The sequence below is a fragment of the Canis aureus genome, chromosome 17 (assembly GCF_053574225.1).
Source record: "Canis aureus isolate CA01 chromosome 17, VMU_Caureus_v.1.0, whole genome shotgun sequence".
NCBI classification, from domain to species: domain Eukaryota; kingdom Metazoa; phylum Chordata; class Mammalia; order Carnivora; family Canidae; genus Canis; species Canis aureus.
Window position 1 is genome coordinate 20,372,615 of NC_135627.1, and position 21,209 is coordinate 20,393,823.

At 36.0% G+C, this 21,209-nt stretch overlaps 1 protein-coding gene across 15 annotated transcripts in view; it reads left to right on the forward strand.

The window, feature by feature from the left end:
- Positions 1–21,209, forward strand: part of LOC144287839 (uncharacterized) — a 309,063-nt gene that overhangs the window by 71,137 nt on the left and 216,717 nt on the right. For 5 of the 15 annotated variants that reach the window (XR_013355608.1, XR_013355605.1, XR_013355604.1 and 2 more), the window contains exons 2-3: positions 4,796–4,907; positions 8,799–8,922. The exons of 1 other annotated variant lie outside the window; for it this stretch is intronic. Coding sequence is in view for 6 of the 14 variants with exons in the window: in XM_077855216.1 (XP_077711342.1) it covers positions 4,876–4,907; positions 8,799–8,922 (156 nt within the window). In the remaining 8 variants the exon portion in view is untranslated. 9 more of the 15 variants (XR_013355606.1, XR_013355607.1, XM_077855217.1 and 6 more) reach the window with 4 other exon arrangements.

The window sequence follows — 21,209 nt, forward strand, 5'->3', positions numbered from 1 at the left end:
TCAACATGAGTTTTAAACTTAAGACACTTTTTGTTTTGGTTGAACTATTTTTATTCAAATGAGAGTTGAGAGAATAGTAAAACACCAATATAATATGATATCATGGCAACATTTTTATTTCTTGTAAATACTGAGTCAAATTCTAAAACCAGCATTTTGTTAGACAATTGTAATAAATAACATTAAAAAATCCTTTTTTTCCTGATTGGCCAGATGGATTGATTTTACTCTAAATGGTATAATGTATTTTTAAGCTTTTATTTCTAGTTCATATTTATTTAATTTAGCAATGAGCACCCTGTAAGAGAACAAAAAATTATTTATTTTTATTGATTTATACTTGCCATGGCATTTTTCATTCCACAAATGCTAAATGACACAAAATTTAATTAAAAGCAAACATTTAATATATTGTCACTGAATGAATCTGTTTCTTCTAGCTAGCTCTCTTTGGGAGGCTTAGCATGGAAACTTTTCTGAAGTATTCTAGGGAATTGGGCTTGATTAATGTGACCATGCAAGTGTCTCTTAACCTACAGGAAAATGGTATACCCATCATTGTACTTAAAAAAAAAAAAAATCATCTCTTTGGCTAGCACTCTGTGCCCTGTGAAAGTAATTGGCAAAATAAAAAGACATGGTTGGTAATTATTAGTAAAGTCAGTATTACAAAGAAGATAAGGAGTACATATGTTGTCTCTAAAGTCTTAGTTGTACATGCATTTTTATGTCAAATATAGCATAATATGAATGCTAAGGCTTAAGGGAAGAAATATATGGTGTGTTAATTCATGTTCATTTTTTCTCAAAAACAAATATGGTTAGAGTAGCTGGGGTCTCTTTCTTGTCTTTTACTTGTGAGTAAGTTTTACACAGTTTATGGAAGTATTTTTCAGCTTCAAGTCCAATAATATGCCACAGATTGGATTTATTACTTTAGCATATAAAAGTAACAGAAAAAGAAAACTAGGCGAATTTGAAGTTTATGCATTACAGAAGTTGTTTTCAAGAAAAAAAAGACAATTAGTCATGAAAGTAAACATCTATTTAGATAGAGAAAATAAATTACAACCAAAGGGCACCACGGTGGCTCAGTGCTTAAGCGTCTGCCTTTGGCTCAGGTCATGATCCCAGGGTCCTGGTTCTCCCTCTGCCTCTCTCTCTCTCTCTGTCTCTCATGAATGAATGAATAAAATCTTAAAAAACAATCACAACCAATTATAAATTTATTTTATTTTTATTTTTAAAAGATTTTATTTATTAATTTGATAGAAAGAAAAAGAGAGAGCACAAGCAGAGGGAGCAGCAAGCAGAGGGAGACTGAGAAGCAGGGTCCCCTTGGGGCTTATCTGACTGAGCCACTGAGGCTCCTGAATCACAGCCAATTATAAAAATTTAAATAACCTGGAAATAACACATATGTCAAAATACAAAAAAAAAACATGTTATATTTATGAATTCAAATTTTATAAATGGATTCACATGTAAATATAATTTATATTTATAATATTTATAATTAACTGCCTGATGCATCTCTATAATAATTTTTCTATACATTTTTTTACTGTATGTTTCTTATATATTGGACCATAAACTTCTTGCATACATTTTATTCCAATTACAAATTTTATGGAATTTTCTTGAAAGATAGGAAAATAATTCTGTTTTCTCCCTGGCATAATTTATCAAAATTTGTTTTTGGTTTTAATTGCTAAATTAGAAAAGTGTTTTTTGTTTCATAACATATAATCGGTAGTGTCGTCTGAATTGTGATTACTATTGATTATGGAAAACTCCAAGTTTCTTTCCTATCATCTTCCTGCTCAAAGGAATGAAAAGGGTATAAGCACTGAGAAAAATATTCACATTGAATGATGAAGGAAGAAGTGGGGAGTATTTCTGGCATGTTGAAGGCAAAGGAATGTATCATAGATGAGGTTGGAGGTGTAGGTGGTCACATGGGGCCTTGAGGCCACCATGGAGTACTGGTTTTAACCTAAGTGATATCAGAACCAGTAGAAGATTGTGAACCAAAGACTCACACAATTTCACTTAACATTTTAATATTTCTTGTGGCTGTGTGTGAAAAGGACTACAAAGGATATGAGTGGAATAGGAAAATCACTCTAAAGGTAAGGGCAAATAATACAACAGAAACATAGTATAAACATTTGGCCTTGTTATTTTGACACAGAATAGGGAACATCTTAAGCACAAGAGCAAATAAGCTGCAAAAGGAATCTAGGCTTCGTCCCTTTCTTTATCCTATGGAGACAATTTCTATACTCTTACTGATTTGATACTTTGAATATTCTATATCTTATGGTAATAGTGGAAAACATAATACTATTTCAATATCTTTGTAGAAATTTAGAATGAAATTATCAAAAATGTAAAAGTTAACATTTTTCTTATAGTGGAAAAAATACCTAGTTTAAAACAGTACAATTAATATCTGACATTGAAATAAGGGAAAAATTATAATTTTATTTACTAAAAAATCTGAATTTAAATTTTGGAAACCAAAAATTTTTGTGTTAATTAATGCTTATGTATTTATTCTATAATGTCTGACTTTGTTGAAATTATTTATCTGTTCTCTTCTATAGACTGTGAGATGCTTAAGCAGAGAACCAAATCCATTCCACTCTGTTATTCTCAGCTTCTAGCATAGTTACTGGCATATAGAAAATATTTCAAAAACATTTTAGATAAAGGAAGGGTTGATTTAGACAATAATTCAGTCAATCAGAAAGTAAGCACTGATCAGAAAAATGGAGGGAATGAAACTACTATGACGTAGACTGGCATCAACCTCCCAACAAACTGACAAATTTCCTAAATTTATTATCCTTTAATCTTGCTGGAAGTATCTCTAGAGAGATGGGATGTCTAAGCAGAAAGGATCACTTAAGAATCTTTCCCTACTTCTTACCACTCAAGAAGTTAACAATCAAAGGTATTTATTATACTTTAAGAAGTTCATCAAGCATGTAGTTGATGCCAAAGGGTTCTGATAAGTTGAGATAGTTTGTTTAATAATGTCCTTCAGAGATTGCACCAATAAAGGATTCCATTGGGAAGAACAAAACAAAAATAATGGTAACAAAGTTCCTCTACATGATACTGCTGACACATTTTAGGGAATAATAATTTCAAGTATTGGCTTTAGATTTAGATTGACCAGATCTGAATCATGACTCTGTCACAAAGGATTTACTAACTGGTTTAGGTATTCTAGAAGAAACAAAATCTATCAATCTGTCAGTCAATCTTTGTCTTACATATAGGAGACTTTCTAGGCACTAGAAACTTTGGGGCATCAGGGAATTTTCTCAGTGAATATTTTTCTTTTCCTTTTTTCTTAGTAATCTTTAAAATGAAAAATTTTAAATATGACTCATTTAGAAAACACACTACAGAGAACTTTTCTTCAATGACCCTTATATAGTTATCTCTTTGCTCAGCTATTATTTGCATGAATAATTGTACAACAGTTGAACATGCAGTATTCCTTATCATCTATTCACTGGTTTAGGTTCTTTGGAGAGTCGGTCTAATATTCTAGAAGGTATGCTTTAAATGTGTGTGTATGAGTCAGACCAATGTACCATCAAAAGGGCAGCTTTTATCACAGTAGTTCTGATGATGCATTAATATATCTTCAGAGCAATGTCCCAGTAATGATTTATTAGGATGCTACATCATAGTAGTGATGGAGAATAGAAATTGGCCAAAGAATGACTTGGTCATTTGCAATATTAAAAAATATACATCATATATGAAGCTTGTCCTCATTTTTAGGAATGGAAATATTCATTTATGCTATCTATTTAAATAATGTATCATCCATGGACAAGCAGTTAAACTATGTTAAATTGAAACCAGTATCACTTAATGTTTTATTTTCCCTGCATGTATATTCCAGTAATGTAAATAAAACATGACAAAAAATGCATATAATTCCTTACCAACCTGAGCTGATTATAAAAAAAAGTATAAAGGAAGACAAAACACCATTATTAAACTAATTATTTATGCTTTGTAACTATGCAGTCTGAATCCCTTTACATCGAAAGGACAATTTGCATGCAGTTACTATTTTTCCTAAAGAAATCATGTTATTGCAATTCAGGTTTTTTCATTTTTATGAATTGGATGATTATTTACCTCTAGTTACTAAATTAATTACTCAAAAAGTAATAAAACATATACTTATTGGATAGCCTGAGACTTAAGTTTGTGCAAGTAATTTAAAAAAAATCAGTTGTAACGAATAGTAATGTATTAGATCTACTATTCTTCACAAGGAGTTGTATTTTTTTTTACCAGTGATAAAATTCTCATCATTACAATCCTGGTGTCCAACTCAAGGTTTTCTGATAGTCTACTAGTTGTATTCCTCAAATCATTTTTTTTTTAATTACTGAATTAAATTCTGGCCTTCTGGCTAAATTTGTGATCAAATTTAAGCAAAAACGACATGGATAACTTTCATGAGAGCTACAGCCTAAAGCAATCTACTTAGGCAAATATGGGTGAAATAAACATTTTTATAAACTGCCTCCCAGTTTGTGGAGACAAAATCTTTCCATGTATAAATTTTCTTTAATGTCTTTTTTTCTTCTTTCTTTCCTTCTTTCTTTTCTTTTCTTTTCTTTTCTTTTCTTTTCTTTTCTTTTCTTTCTTTCTTTCTTTTCTTTCTTCTTTCTTTCTTTCTTTCTTTCTTTCTTTCTTCTTTCTTTTCTTTCTTTCTTTCTTTCTTTCTTTCTTTTTTTTTTTTTTTTTTTTTTAGAGAGAGTGAAAGAGAGCATATGTGAACAAGTGGCATGGAAGGTAGTGCACAGAGGGAGAGAGAGAGGGGGAGAGAATCTTATGCCGGCTCCACAGCCTGTGTTAAGCCTGAGGTAGGGCCCCCTCTCATAACTCTGAGATCATGAGCTGAGCTGAAAACAAGAGTTGGATGCTTAATGGACTGAGCCCCCCAGGAGCCCTTCTTTAATGTCTTTCAAAAAAACTAAATTTTTCCATAAATTTCCTTCTTATAAATTGTCAAAAATTTATTTCTAAATATGTATATTTATTATTGTAAATATTTATTATTTTTACTGTATTTTCTAATTATTCTTGCCAATTCCAAGAGAATAAATTATTTTTAAGAACATGTATCCAACCAACTAAATTTCTTATTAATTCTAGCAATTTGTTTGTAGATTTTTGTTTGTAGATTTTATTTTGAATTTTCGATGAACAAAATTACATCATCTCAGATCACTGCTAATTTGTTGCTTTTTTTCCCTTTAATCCTTATATCTTTATTTTTATTTACTTCTGGCTAGTCTAGAATACTGCCTTAGAAAGGATGTTGGAAATCAAAATCATGAAATTTCATGTGTAAATAATGACTAGTCTTGGGTTATGACCAAAGAAGTAAATGGATGAAATACAAGAGGGGATGAGACTATTATTATCTAGGTGTTCATGAACTGAGATGCCTGTTTATTGCAGGAATCTAGATAAAAACTGAAATCACAAATGTTGATAGGCTTAGCAATTGAGCAAGTCAGAAGCTACAGGCTTGAGGGAAAGCAGAGGAGTGGTTCTGGAGATGAGATGACTTCACTTAGATTATTTTATTGCCATAAAATTCAAACCTGAAATTTGTAAACAAGAGAAAGAATAGTCTGGAAATAACAGTGAAGATTAAAGAAGACATCAACCCCACTCCATGTGTTAAAGTAGGAGGTTTGTTGGGTTCTAACAGGATACCTGGAGGTCAGCAAAGAGGCAGTCATGGCCAGTTTCTGGGAAATGCAGAGTCCTATCCTGGCCACACTCCACAAGAAGCAGGATCAAACCAGACAGGTGCAAAATGGCAGATGCCATGATAGGAAATCCCCATCCAAGTAAGGAAGAAAAGACCCAGAACTCTGCCTCCAAAAAACCCCCACCCTAAGTAATGAATACCCCACCTCCTAGTTAACAACTATCTGTTAAAGATAGAAACCCAAACCCCAGGGCATACAGCTCTTTTGCTTACTTTCTCTCTCTTTTTCTCTCACTCCTGGCTAGCCTGCTTTCACATCTTATGAGTATATGCTCTGTTTAATAGACTTCCCTGCTTGAGTTGCTTGTGCCCTGTGTTGTGTGTCTGTCCTTGAGTTCTTTCTCTTAAGGAGACAGAGAACCTTCTGCAACATCTTTGGAACAGGCTGGGTTGAGGCCTCAGAGCCTGGGGCCCCCCAGGTTCACCGGCAACACAACTATATGAGGGAGTATATAACAACATCCAACAGTGGTAAGACGATGGGGAATCAGTGTCCTGGGAAAGGCTACATTTCAGCTAAAACAAGAAAGTAAAGGAAATGTTCAGGTTATAAGGGAATTCACTAATAACCAATTCTATGTTCTAGAAACGAGTGAAAAGTTTTCAAAGTCAATTAAGGGGTGGAAAATAGATTAAGAGAAGGAGATGTGCATGACCACATGATAATTAGAGTTTCAGCAATGAGGATAGTGGTTTTATTGTGGTCATTGACATCAAGAAATCAGTATAAATAGTCTCAATAGTGATGGGGGGCTGGGCATGATAAGGCTTCAGACGAGAGGTAATTTTATCACAATCTTTCAGTATTTGGGAGCACTTATTTTTTTCTCCTAGTGATCAACACATGAAAGAGGGATATAGTCTTATTTTGAAAGAGAGAGAAAGAAAGAGGTAAAGACAGACAGTGATATCCTGAAATGAATATTGATTCTAAAAGAGGAGGGAAAACAAAATATTCTAATCATAAAAGACTTACTTCCTAGGTTTTTTGGATTAAATACAGATTTACTAGCTGCTTTAAACCACCAATTAAATATAATAAGTAATGATAAGATACATTCTAGCTACTTTTCTGATCTACATTATTATTTGAAGTACAAATTGTCCTTAAATGTCTATTTTTGCAGATAGTGCATGATTGATGTTTTAGGTCAGGTTTTTTAGGAAACACAACCTGAGGGAAACTTGCACGTGAAAACTTCGAGGAGGCACACAATCCCCTGGCAGCCAGAGTATAAAGAGCAAAAGGGAAGCAAAGAGCACATGAGGAAGAAAGAGCATTTGTCTTTTGTTTACTTTTTGTAAAAAATGACCCATTGCTTGGCCTCAGACTACCTTTCCACAGAGGCAAAGTGAGCTTAGAACTGCCTGTCTGAATGAAAGCCAAGGGGAGAATTTAACCCACAGATCCCTAGAAACCTTTGTTTCCTGGAGGTTAAAGCCCAATCTGTGGAGAATTAACTCTTCCTCGCCTCTAGGCTGCCTGCTCTTCCAGAATACTTGCCCAGTAAGTGAAAAGGCAGAGAGGTCTTCCTACATCAGACGGCTGAGATCCTTGGTTAGTGACTGGAGTGGAGGCAGCAGCAGCAACATAGCTGTGAAGACACTGAAGCCGTGTGAGCCCTGGGTCAAGCTGTTTGGGCGATGCAGGGCAGAAAGCGTTCAAGACCCGAGATGATGCAGCTCCTGAGTGAATCACAGCTTCTTGGGTTTGGATCCACTCACATCCTTTTAGAATATATGAATGTTGTATGAGAACAAAAAGCCCTCGTTTCTTTCCTAAGAGGGTTGATACAAGTGCCATCCTTCAACATCAAGGCCAGTTGTATTCTCTTGAAAGATTGAAAAGGATGAGCAAGCTAATCTACAATCATTGCTAGGGACTAAATGTTACTCATCACCTCACCTTTGCCGGTCTCTTAGTTGGGATGATGTAGATCTCTACCTGCCTGACACTTGTTGAGGCATGTGCTGCCATTGCCTCCTCATCCTTATGGCAAGACATAAAAGGTACCACAACGTACGTCAGAACATTATTTTCACTCTGGAAATATTTCTCCCTGCTCCCACTATTTATCAGTAAACTTAACCCCTGACAGTACTTAAAGTTATTTCTCCAGCATGGACCATAATACGTTTCTTTGCATGCTAGTCCACGGGCTGAAAGAATTCAAAATGGCCAGGTTGTGTATCTGTCTCTTCTAGTTCAGTGAAATTCTCATGCTTTCCCCTAGAAGGATGGTTTACCAAAGAGGAACCAGGTTCTTTTCACCAGAGGACCTAAGATTATAGAGATGAGAAGCGCAAAGTACACAAGCAGTGCACTAGGAATGATGAGAGTCCGTTGGTTCCCAGACTCTGAATACTCCCAAATGCAAACCATATATTGATCATTGCTCAGTATTGGGGTGTTGGAGTCTATTAGTGAGAATTTAGTAATCATACACTAATTGCCATCACTCCTTCTGCGCTCTAAAATGGGCCCATTTGCTTGATGCCAACTTGTATGGGATACTGAGTTGATTCAAGAGGCATTCTACAAGTAGTATAGTGGAGGCCTAGTCATGAGGAAGCCAAACCCATGTCCACAGCATATATTATTTTGTTAAGGAAAATTCCTGCCCCCAATAACATGGAAGAAACTGGGTGTCATAAACCTGTTACAGGTTCCTGGCAACTTTACATGAGGAATGGTGACATACTGAGGTCTCCCTGTTGGTTTCTGCTGCTGACAATTAGAGATCTTTGAGAAGTTATTTTAGGTTTGGTGGGAAGAAACTAATGATTTTGGGTTTACACAGAACCTCATTTCTGTTAACACAACCACTTTTTTTGGAGGGAGGACAGATGGTTTGCTAGAGAGTGTTAATATGTCCACTGTGTTGACAAGATTATCCTTTGCAGTAGATATTTTCTAGAAAGTATTAATGTGAAGTACAAAAACTCATATGCTTTTTTCTCATTCTCACAGGTTCTCTCCACATGAAACTTCCCCAGATGCCCCTGACATTCAATTTTCCAGTCTTGTTCCTTTCAGACTCCTGGACTACAGCCAACCCATTTCCTCCTGCACAGGAGTCAATGTATATCCCCAGGTCAGACCACACTGCACTTACACAAATTGAATGGCACTTATACTACTTGCAGCTCTAACCACTGAGGAGACTCCCCCTCACCACATCTCTTTAGGTCCACCTCAGAATATGGTGAAGCTATATTGTGGCAACTGTGTAGTTCCAGCCAATGCTAATGATTTACACCAATCTGCCCCTAAGCCATGCTCAATTTCTTTCCTCCTCTTTGTTGTCATAGAAAATCACCTGTGTAGCCATAGAATTGGGTTGAGAAAACAGTGCCAGGGTAACATAGGTAATGTGGGAGGCTAAGCCATTTCTTCACACAATTTATTCATACCTTCTGGAATAGCTCAGGATGACACCAAATTGACCTGACCGGACTTCATGACTCATGGTTAGGTAGCCTTTTACCTCATTAATGACCGGATAGAGCCACTTGGTATCCTATGGCACTATGAAACTTGTTTTTTGGTGAAGCGTGGTTCTCTGCTGCAGATCACATAGCATTGTTCCAGAGTCATTGGGATCTACATATATCTCTCCTATAAAGTTTTACTAGAAATTCCACGAAGCATTTCTATCCACCAGAGGCATCTTAAATAATTGTATAAGTGGAGCTATGTTACAAATTTGTGAAACTTTTGATATTAGAGTTCTAATACTCTAGAGATTTTTATTATTTAACTGATCGGAAAGGAAGTAAAGTTCCTTTCTAAAGTTTCCCGGACAAGTCTAATATACAGATAAGATATGAGAACCACTTTATTAAGAATCTTGGAAACGGGATCCCTGGGTGGCGCAGCAGTTTGGCGCCTGCCTTTGGCCCAGGGCGCGATCCTGGAGACCGAGGATCGAATCCCACATTGTGTTCCCGGTGCATGGAGCCTGCTTCTCCCTCTGCCTGTGTCTCTGCCTCTCTCTCTCTGTGTGACTATCATAAATAAATAAATTAATTAAAAAAAAAAGAATCTTGGAAACTAGAGACTACATATCAAGACCAGGGACATAATTCATTAGTTATCCAGAATCAATCTGCTTCCAGACTGGCAAATAATACATATCTAACAGTGATAGCCAATCATCTCCAACCCGTGCTCCTCTAAGTGAAAAGTAATTATGTAACTGTATACTCTATTAATGGGGTAATGGGCTTGGCCTTTAGGAAGTCAAGGACTAAGAAGCTGATAGAATTCCTAGGTAATACTGTTACCCCAAGCCCAATTTGTGGCTTTTTAGTTAAACATGTGAAGGAGACTAGAATAACCAGTGTACATTTATGTAAGTTGTTTTTAGTATTTGCTGTATTGCCAAGATTTCATGGCATTTGGAGTTTGTTTTGGACTTGTTTACTTAGTTTTCAGTATTCTTAGTATATGCAAAGTCAAGCTACAGTGAATAATTGAATTCAACAAATGCTTACAGAGCATAATTAAGTTCAAGCAATTTCCACACTCTAACAATGTTTTAGACACTGGAATAATAAAAGACCAAATGGTTCCTATTTCAAGATGTTCACAATCTAGTAAAAGCCAGTTGTAGTTTGATGAGATAGTATTATTATAGTTACTAGGCACAAGACAGTTTTCTATGTAATCTTATATCACTTTAAGAGATACATATTACTGTCCCCAATTTACCAAAAGGCAAAATAAGTCTTAGTGAATTTAAGTAAAGCAATACTTTCATATCTATTTAACTTTAGAAGTGATATTTGAATTCAATTTCTTTGGTTTCAAAGATCATTGCAATCCACTGTGTTATGATGCTTCTGATTGTAGGGCTTCAAGAGAAGTGTGTTTCTGTTATTTATATTTATAGAGCCTAGAAGATAGTAAGTAATAATAATGTATATGTAATAATAAAGTAATAATTTTTATTGGTGGAATATATTTAAATCACTAGAAATATTCAGATAAAAGAATTTTTTGTTGGCCTTCAGATCATTCAAAATTTTGCAAAAAACTTGTTAAATTATCTCCAATTTATTTAATTCAATTAAAAGAGAATTGTTCTATAGACAAATGTGAGTTTATTGATGCATCTGCCTGAGCTGTTTAAATCATGTGAGAATTGTCTCTACTGATTCTTAAATCTAAAATTGTTTTTTAATGCTGTATCTCTGAAGCAGAATTTTATGGATTTTTTTTCAGTTACCAAGTTAAAACTTTTTCTTCTTCCTATTTCATTGTTGAAATATTAAGTTCAAGGACAAGTGTTTTTTAGCGTCTCTCAAATATAGATTTTTCTTACAAAAGTCCCTTGCTTTAAAGAAAAAGTTTTAAGAGAATATGACCTATGTCCATCTCTCCTTTATAATTTCCCCAGAGTCCCTTTAATTTGCTCAGAATTCACTCTTTCTATATCCTTAGTGCTCATATGGAGAACTGTGATGAGCACTATCTATAGCTTGCCCTTCATTCAAATTTACATCAGTGACCCAATTGATCATTCTTCATTGGTCTTTTTTGTTGCTCTTGTTAAGGAATAAACTTCCTAAAGTATTCGTTACTTCAAACTATGCTAATAGTACTATGCTAACAGTAGAAAAAGGCAACACTGTAGGTTTATTTAAACACTAACTTTGTTCTCCCTCGGTCTCTGTTTTTCTCCCATTTTGCTTGATTTCTTGTGTATACCCTCTAAGAAGTCTTAAACCACACACACACACACACACACACACACACACACACATTGAATGTCTCAAGATCTATGAAAGAAGAGTTTAAGTTTTATTAACTCCCTTTTCTCTCAGTTTGGAAAGGCCACTACATTTTTGGCTCAAGAAATGTCCCTTGAGACCCATAAAACTTGCCTCCACTAGATTCTGAAACCTAACTTTTAGAAAGTTTTTCAATTTTCATATACCTCTCTTGGATGTCTTTTTTTTCTTCCCCATTTATGTCCTTATCTTAAAGTCTAGTAAAGATCTCTTATCTGTGGGCACACCTTTGATGAAAATTATTTTCAAAAATAAATTTCTCAACATAGCAGTAATGAGCTTTGTCATGAGAAACAAGATGGAATACATTTTCACATTTATGCAATTCTCCTTCAAAAAAAAATCTCCTGTAGGTTTTATATTTAACTGTATCAGTGAAACAGAATTAACATTTCATATTTCATCTCATGTTCACATTTTCAATTCATTTTACATTGTGTCAGTAGAATCTATCTTTTTCAAAGATGTTTTAACCTCTTTTATCATTTAAAAGCTGGAGACTTTAATAATTATATTTTTTATATACTTGTTGCCTAAGTGGAAAAATGAGCATTCATGATATTAATACCACTAGAATAATGCAGAATAATAAAATTACAGTTATATTTATTAAATTTATATTTACATGTTAAATCATACCAGAGCTTCAAATACTAATGTTGAACATAATGACTTCTACCTAAAAATAATTATTGCATAAATGAGAGAAATATGTTAAAGCACTTTGCCAACTCTGGTTGATACATCTGAGGATGGTAATTGCTTTTCTTTCAAACTATGAAAATCTTTGCAACTGTAATGTATTTTACTGACAGTTTTGATTCCATATAAAATTATCTATATCCTGTGCTAATCATTTATTCTTTATTTTAGTCAGTATCTTTTGCTGTGCTTCAAATATTTGTCCTATGTGTAATATGCTACTCTATATCACATTAATTAATAATTAAATGATATCATTTTAAAGTTTGTATAACATTTTGAATTTCATTTATTGACTTTTTTCTTATTTAATACTTCAGTTCACAATAAAATTCTTCAGCGTGCTGTTATAGGGATACTTTGTTAATTTCTGACAACTCTTTTCTTAGAAACTTTATAAAATATTAAAATTTTTCTTATGTAAGTGAATATCCATTAACAGAAGATATACAGAATCCTTGTTGAAGATTTTTCAGGATTACTTCATTAATAAAAAGAAATCTATTATAAGATGTTTCACTGTTGCCCAGAATTATCAACTAGTATTATTATAGACTGCTTAATCTAAAATGTTTCAACAATAAACTTGAATATATCAAGTTACTAATGTACATTTGCAAAATGTTGAAATGAAGGACAAAAATCATATTCTCTCAATAGATGCAGATATAGATTCAACATATGTTCTAGAAAAAAGCTCTAAATAAACTGGCTATTGAAGAAACATACCTCAACATAACATAGGCCATGTATTGTAAACCCAGAGTTAACATCCTACTTGATGCTAAAAAACTGAAAGCATTTCCTCTAAAATCAGGAATAAGAAAAGAGTGCTCACCATCACTAATTTTATACAACTTAATACTGGAAGTCCTAGCCAGAGTGATTAGGCAAGGAAAAGGAATAAAAGGCACCAAAATCAGAAAGGAATAAGTAAAATTGTCTTTGTAGATGCATGATCTTATATTAAGAAGATCCTAAAAATTCCACCAATAAAATATTAGAAATAATAAATGAATTAAGTCAAGTTTCAGGATATAAAAATCACCATGCAAAAATCAGTTGCATTTCTATACACTAATAACAAACTATCCAAAAAGAGATAATCCCTTTACAATTGCATGAAAAAAAATACTTAGGAATAAATTTAACCAAGTAGGTGAAGTATCTATACTGAAGGCAACAAAACGTTGATAAAATAAAGTAAGACACAAATAAATGGAAAGATAACCCATGTTGACAGTTTAGAAGAATTACTATTATGAGAATGCCTATAAGACCCTACGTGATCTACAGATTCAATGCAATTCTTATTGAAATTCCCATGGCATTTTTTTTTTTTTTACATTTTTACATTTTTTTTCCATTCAATGGAATGGAATAGAGAGCCCAGAATTAAACTTCTACAGAGTCTGTCAACTAATATTTTACAATGGAGCCAAGACTACTCAATGGTAAAAGTAGAGTCTCTTCAATAAATGGTACTGGGAAAACAGGATAACCACATACAGAAGGATGAAATTAGACCTCTATCTTATGCTACTCACAAAGGTAAACATGGAATGTGTTACATACTTACACATAAGAACTGAAACATTAAAATTCTTGGAAGAAAACATAGGAGAAAGCTCTCTGACATTCAGTGTTGGCAATGATTTTCTGGGTACAATGCCAATATCACAGCAACAGGAGCGAGAATAAACAAAAGAGACTACATCAAACTAAAATGCTTCTGCATAGGAAAAGAAGCAAGTAAAGAATGAGGAGACAACCTACAGAATGGGAGAAAATATTTTCAATTTATGTATCAGATAAGGGGTTAATATCCAAAATAAACATAATAAATCATTATTATCAGTATTAGATATAAACTGAGTATGAATGGACATTTAATCATAAAATTAAGTTTATTCTGAATACCTTTGCTGTACATTAGGATGTAAATAAAGGTTTTTAAAGCTTTATGAACAAAGTCTTATGGAGCATTTTTCTTTTAGGTTATATCAAATCTTAAAATTATAAATCATATTTTTTAGAACCAATGACTAGTAAAGTAAAAGAGCAGAAAGTTTATTCTAAATATTTTCTGGAGACCCATCTTTAGGTTCTAAAGTCCTAGAATATAATTTTTTTAGAATAGATATTTTTATGAAGAGTTTTTAAAAATAACTGAGTGACTCATTAACAAAAAAGTCATTAAGTAATGTGAAAGAAAATCGTAATAAAAATTCCTCTATACTTCCCATTAGCATTCAAAATTTTTGTTTACTTAAGGGAAGGTAGGGAGATAAATAGTCCATGCAGAAACAACCTGTGATCAAGATGAATAGGGCAATAAAATAAACCTCTCCTAAAGTTTCTTCTCATGTATTTATTCAATTGAACCACATCCTTTTTAAAACCATAGTACTAATAAGAAGCAAAACAAAAAAAATCAATGACACATCTCCACAAAATAATGTTAGAGAAATATATACCCAAGGATTTGATTCTCCTTAGCATTTTGTTTAAAATAGTATAAAAATATTCTCCACCGATTTACTTTGTGTGAGTAAATATAGTAATAACATTACAGAATGAAATATAAGCCAATAACTGACTGAAGAGAGAGTTAAGAACTTAATACAGTAAAGACAGTCAATAATTTAATTTTTTTTTCAGGCAGAAACCTTGAAAATCTGAAATTCAACTTGCTTCTGTGCATTCTAAATTATTTTAAAAAACAGCAACTTGTGCTAGTGGAATACTGATTAATAACACTTTCAAATTGGTCATAGATAGTTGAGTTTTCACAGATTAGAAATATTTTGGGAAGGACAAGTGAACTGATTTATGCAAATCATTGTCAGCATAGATGACAGTAATTACATTAGAAATTACAACCTTTGTGAGACTTTAAGCTACATATAAATCAAATAAGGTAATCTTTTTGAAATTAGAAAGTGTACTATGTATGAAAAATGGATTCCAAATACACACATGCACACACACACACACAAACAGAAATAACCAGTGAATCATGGGATCTCATAATATGGTTTAAGCAACACTTGAGCTCCCTGAGACACTTTCAGATTTTAAAAGGTCAAGATCATTTTCATACTAACAGTAACACAATATTTGCCTTTTTCACTATGTTGACTCTTGTAAAATCATCATAAAATTGTGGGTAAAACTGCTTGCATCTTGACATTAATAAAGGGAATTTTTCCAAACTGGATTAGTAGTTTCTATTCTGCACTACCATGAACTCACTGGTGGATGAGGAGTCAGTTTCACCATATTTCCCTGATGAAGCAGTGAAATTATTTATTTTCTCACATCATGATTCTGAAGTATGCTATAAAAATATTTCGTGTGACAAAAGATAAGTACTTAGAAAGTTACAATGATTGTTTTCAGGAAAAACATTTTTGTGATTAGGTTATAAGCTCAAGTAGCTGCTATTATTTTTTTCTTTTTCTTTTTCTTTTTTTTACAAAATACCAGTTTTATTTGAAAGAATGAGGGACAAATATAGCTATCAGATTTGTGTGTTAGGCAGTTTCTTAAAAATGAACAAAATAAGCTATCCAGCTATCCACTTCAAAAAAACTGACAGTATTTGCTGCCAATTGTAAAATTCAATCTTTGAGGAATAATAAAGTTCTATAATGCTTGTATCTGCCACTATATCTTTGACTTTTTTTTAAAGATTTTATTTATTTATTCATGAGAAACACACACACACACACAAACAGAGAGAGAGAGAGGCAGAGACACAGGCAGAGGGAGAAGCAGGCTCCATGCAAGGAGTCTGATGCAGGCTCCATCATAGGACTCCAGGATCAAGCCCTGGGCCAGAGGCAGGCACTAAACCACTGAGCCACCCAGGGATCCCCACTTTGACAGTTTTTTAATACTTAAGAAACTTCAAATGAAATTGGTAATATTTTTGTACTAAATAATTATATGTGTCAAATTTCAAAGCATCTCCATAAGTCAGTGAACCAATATATTCCAAATGACCAGTGCATGAACATATACGAGTATGTATGTGGAAAAGTTCCATTCAAAGCTCAAATTAGTTCAGTGGATGTTAATGTGTAAGAGTAGAAAAAGTTCATTTTTGCATTCTCAGCTTCCACATTACAGCTAAACTTTAAGAAACTATCACCTGAGGGAGGAGCAAGATGGCGGAAGAGCAGGGTCCCCAAATCACCTGTCTCCACCAAACTACGTAGAAAACCTTCAAATTATCCTGAAAATCTATGAATTCGGCCTGAGATTTAAAGAGAGACCAGCTGGAATGCTACAGTGAGAAGAGTTCGCGCTTCTATCAAGGTAGGAAGACGGGGAAAAAGAAATAAAGGAACAAAGGCCTCCGAGGGGGAGGGGCCCGCGAGGAGCCGGGCTGAGGCCGGGGCGAGTGTCCCCAGGACAGGAGAGCCCCGTCCCGGAGGAGCAGGAGCTGCACCGACCTTCCCGGGCGGAAAGGGGCTCGCGGGGAGCTGGAGCAGGACCCAGGAGGGCGGGGATGCCCTCGGGCTCCCGGGGACACTAACAGGCACCTGCGCCCCAGGAGAGTGCGCCGAGCTCCCTAAGGGCTGCAGCGCGCACGGCGGGACCCGGCGGGACCCGGAGCAGCTGAAGGGGCTCGGGCGGCGGCTCCGCGGAGGGGGCTGCGCGGCCCCGGGAGCAGCTCGGAGGGGCTCGGGCAGAGGAAGAGGCTCCGTGCAGAGGGGCCTGCGCGGTTCCAGGAGCAGCTCGGAGGGGCTCCGGCGGCGGCTCCGCGGAGGGGGCTGCGCGGCCCGGGAGCGCGAATCCAACAGCGCAGGCCCCGGGAGCACAGGGCGCCGGGACACAGCCCAGGATCCCGCCTCCCCCGGGACAGGCAGAGGCCGGGAGGGCCCAGGACAGCGAGGACGCTCCTGCCCCAGCTGAGCAGATCAGCGGCCCCGCCCGGAGCCTCCAGGCCCTGCAGACGGAGTTCCTGCCGGAGCTGAATCCAGGTTTCCAGAGCTGCCCCACCACTGGGGCTGTTCCTCCTGCGGCCTCACGGGGTAAACAACCCCCACCGAGCCCTGCACCAGGCAGGGGCACAGCAGCTCCCCCAAGTGCTCACACCTGAAAATCAGCACAACAGGCCCCTCCCCCAGAAGACCAGCTAGACGGACAAGTTCCAGGAGAAGCCAAGGGACTTAAAGAACACAGAATCAGAAGATACTCCCCCGTGGTTCTTTTTTTGTTTGTTTGTTCTTGTTTTAGTTTTTGTTTTTGTTTTGTTTTGCTTTTTGATTTGTTTCCTTCCCCCACCCCCTTTTTTTCTCCTTTCTTTTTCTTTCTTTTTTTCTTCTTTTTTTTTTCGTTTTTTTTTCTTTTTCTTCCCTTTTTTTTTCTCTTTCTCTTTTCTTTCCTTCTTTCTCTCCTCTCTTTTTCTCTTTTTCCCAATACAACTTGCTTTTGGCCACTCTGCACTGAGCAAAATGACTAGAAGGAAAACCTCACCTCAAAAGAAAGAATCAGAAACAGTCCTCTCTCCCACAGAGTTACAAAATCTGGATTACAATTCAATGTCAGAAAGCCAATTCAGAAGCACTATTATACAGCTACTGGTGGCTCTAGAAAAAAGTATAAAGGACTCAAGAGACTTCATGACTGCAGAATTTAGAGCTAATCAGGCAGAAATTAAAAATCAATTGAATGAGATGCAATCCAAACTAGAAGTCCTAACGATGAGGGTTAACGAGGTGGAAGAACGAGTGAGTGACCTAGAAGACAAGTTGATAGCAAAGAGGGAAACTGAGGAAAAAAGAGACAAACAATTAAAAGACCATGAAGATAGATTAAGGGAAATAAACGACAGCCTGAGGAAGAAAAACCTACGTTTAATTGGGGTTCCCGAGGGCGCCAAAAGGGACAGAGGGCCAGAATATGTATTTGAACAAATTCTAGCTGAAAACTTTCCTAATCTGGGAAGGGAAACAGGCATTCAGATCCAGGAAATAGAGAGACTCCCCCCCTAAAATCAATAAAAACCGTTCAACACCTCGACATTTAATTGTGAAGCTTGCAAATTCCAAAGATAAAGAGAAGATCCTTAAAGCAGCAAGAGACAATAAATCCCTGACTTTTATGGGGAGGAGTATTAGGGTAACAGCAGACCTCTCCACAGAGACCTGGCAGGCCAGAAAGGGCTGGCAGGATATATTCAGGGTCCTAAATGAGAAGAACATGCAACCAAGAATACTTTATCCAGCAAGGCTCTCATTCAAAATGGAAGGAGAGATAAAGAGCTTCCAAGACAGGCAGCAACTAAAAGAATATGTGACCTCCAAACCAGCTCTGCAAGAAATTTTAAGGGGGCCTCTTAAAATTCCCCTTTAAGAAGAAGTTCAGTGGAACAGTCCACAAAAACAAAGACTGAATAGATATCATGATGACACTAAACTCATATCTCTCAATAGTAACTCTGAATGTGAACGGGCTTAATGACCCCATCAAAAGGCACAGGGTTTCAGACTGGATAAAAAAGCAGGACCCATCTATTTGCTGTCTACAAGAGACTCATTTTAGACAGAAGGACACCTACAGCCTGAAACTAAAAGGTTGGAGAACCATTTACCATTCGAATGGTCCTCAAAAGAAAGCAGGGGTAGCCATCCTTATATCAGATAAACTAAAATTTACCCCAAAGACTGTAGTGAGAGATGAAGAGGGACACTATATCATACTTAAAGGATCTATTCAACAAGAGGACTTAACAATCCTCAATATATATGCTCCGAATGTGGAGGCTGCCAAATATATAAATCAATTATTAACCAAAGTGAAGAAATACTTAGATAATAATACACTTATACTTGGTGACTTCAATCTAGCTCTTTCTATACTCGATAGGTCTTCTAAGCAAAACATCTCCAAAGAAACGAGAGCTTTAAATGATACACTGGACCAGATGGATTTCACAGATATCTACAGAACTTTACATCCAAACTCAACTGAATACACATTCTTCTCAAGCGCACATGGAACTTTCTCCAGAATAGACCACATATTGGGTCACAAATCGGGTCTGAACCGATACCAAAAGATTGGGATTGTCCCCTGCATATTCTCGGACCATAATGCCTTGAAATTAGAACTAAATCACAACAAGAAGTTTGGAAGGACCTCAAACACATGGAGGTTAAGGACCATCCTGCTAAAAGATGAAAGGGTCAACCAGGAAATTAAGGAAGAATTAAAAAGATTCATGGAAACTAATGAGAATGAAGATACAACCATTCAAAATCTTTGGGATGCAGCAAAAGCAGTCCTAAGGGGGAAATACATCGCAATACAAGCATCCATTCAAAAACTGGAAAGAACTCAAATACAAAAGCTAACCTGACACATAAAGGAGCTAGAGAAAAAACAGCAAATAGATCCTACACCCAAGAGAAGAAGGGAGTTAATAAAGATTCGAGCAGAACTCAACGAAATCGAGACCAGAAGAACTGTGGAACAGATCAACAGAACCAGGAGTTGGTTCTTTGAAAGAATTAAGAAGATAGATAAACCATTAGCCAGCCTTATTAAAAAGAAGAGAGAGAAGACTCAAATTAATAAAATCATGAATGAGAAAGGAGAGATCACTACCAACACCAAGGAAATACAAACGATTTTAAAAACATATTATGAACAGGTATACGCCAATAAATTAGGCAATCTAGAAGAAATGGACGCATTCCTGGAAAGCCACAAACTACCAAAACTGGAACAGGAAGAAATAGAAAACCTGAACAGGCCAATAACCAGGGAGGAAATTGAAGCAGTCATCAAAAACCTCCCAAGACACAAGAGTCCAGGGCCAGATGGCTTCCCAGGGGAATTTTATCAAACGTTTAAAGAAGAAACCATACCTATTCTCCTAAAGCTGTTTGGAAAGATAGAAAGAGATGGAGTACTTCCAAATTCGTTCTATGAGGCCAGCATCACCTTAATTCCAAAGCCAGACAAAGACCCCGCCAAAAAGGAGAATTACAGACCAATATCCCTGATGAACATGGATGCAAAAATTCTCAACAAGATACTGGCCAATAGGATCCAACAGTACATTAAGAAAATTATTCACCATGACCAAGTAGGATTTATCCCTGGGACACAAGGCTGGTTCAACACCCGTAAAACAATCAATGTGATTCATCATATCAGCAAGAGAAAAACCAAGAACCATATGATCCTCTCATTGGATGCAGAGAAAGCATTCGACAAAATACAGCATCCATTCCTGATCAAAACTCTTCAGAGTGTAGGGATAGAGGGAACATTCCTCGACATCTTAAAAGCCATCTATGAAAAGCCCACAGCAAATATCATTCTCAATGGGGAAGCACTGGGAGCCTTTCCCCTAAGATCAGGAATAAGACAGGGATGTCCACTCTCACCACTGCTATTCAACATAGTACTGGAAGTCCTAGCCTCAGCAATCAGACAACAAAAAGACATTAAGGGCATTCAAATTGGCAAAGAAGAAGTCAAACTCTCCCTCTTCGCCGATGACATGATACTCTACATAGAAAACCCAAAAGTCTCCACCCCAAGATTGCTAGAACTCATACAGCAATTCGGTAGTGTGGCAGGATACAAAATCAATGCCCAGAAGTCAGTTGCATTTCTATACACTAACAATGAGACTGAAGAAAGAGAAATTAAGGAGTCAATCCCATTTACAATTGCACCCAAAAGCATAAGATACCTAGGAATAAACCTCACCAAAGATGTAAAGGATCTATACCCTCAAAACTATAGAACACTTCTGAAAGAAATTGAGGAAGACACAAAGAGATGGAAAAATATTCCATGCTCATGGATTGGCAGAATTAATATTGTGAAAATGTCAATGTTACCCAGGGCAATATAC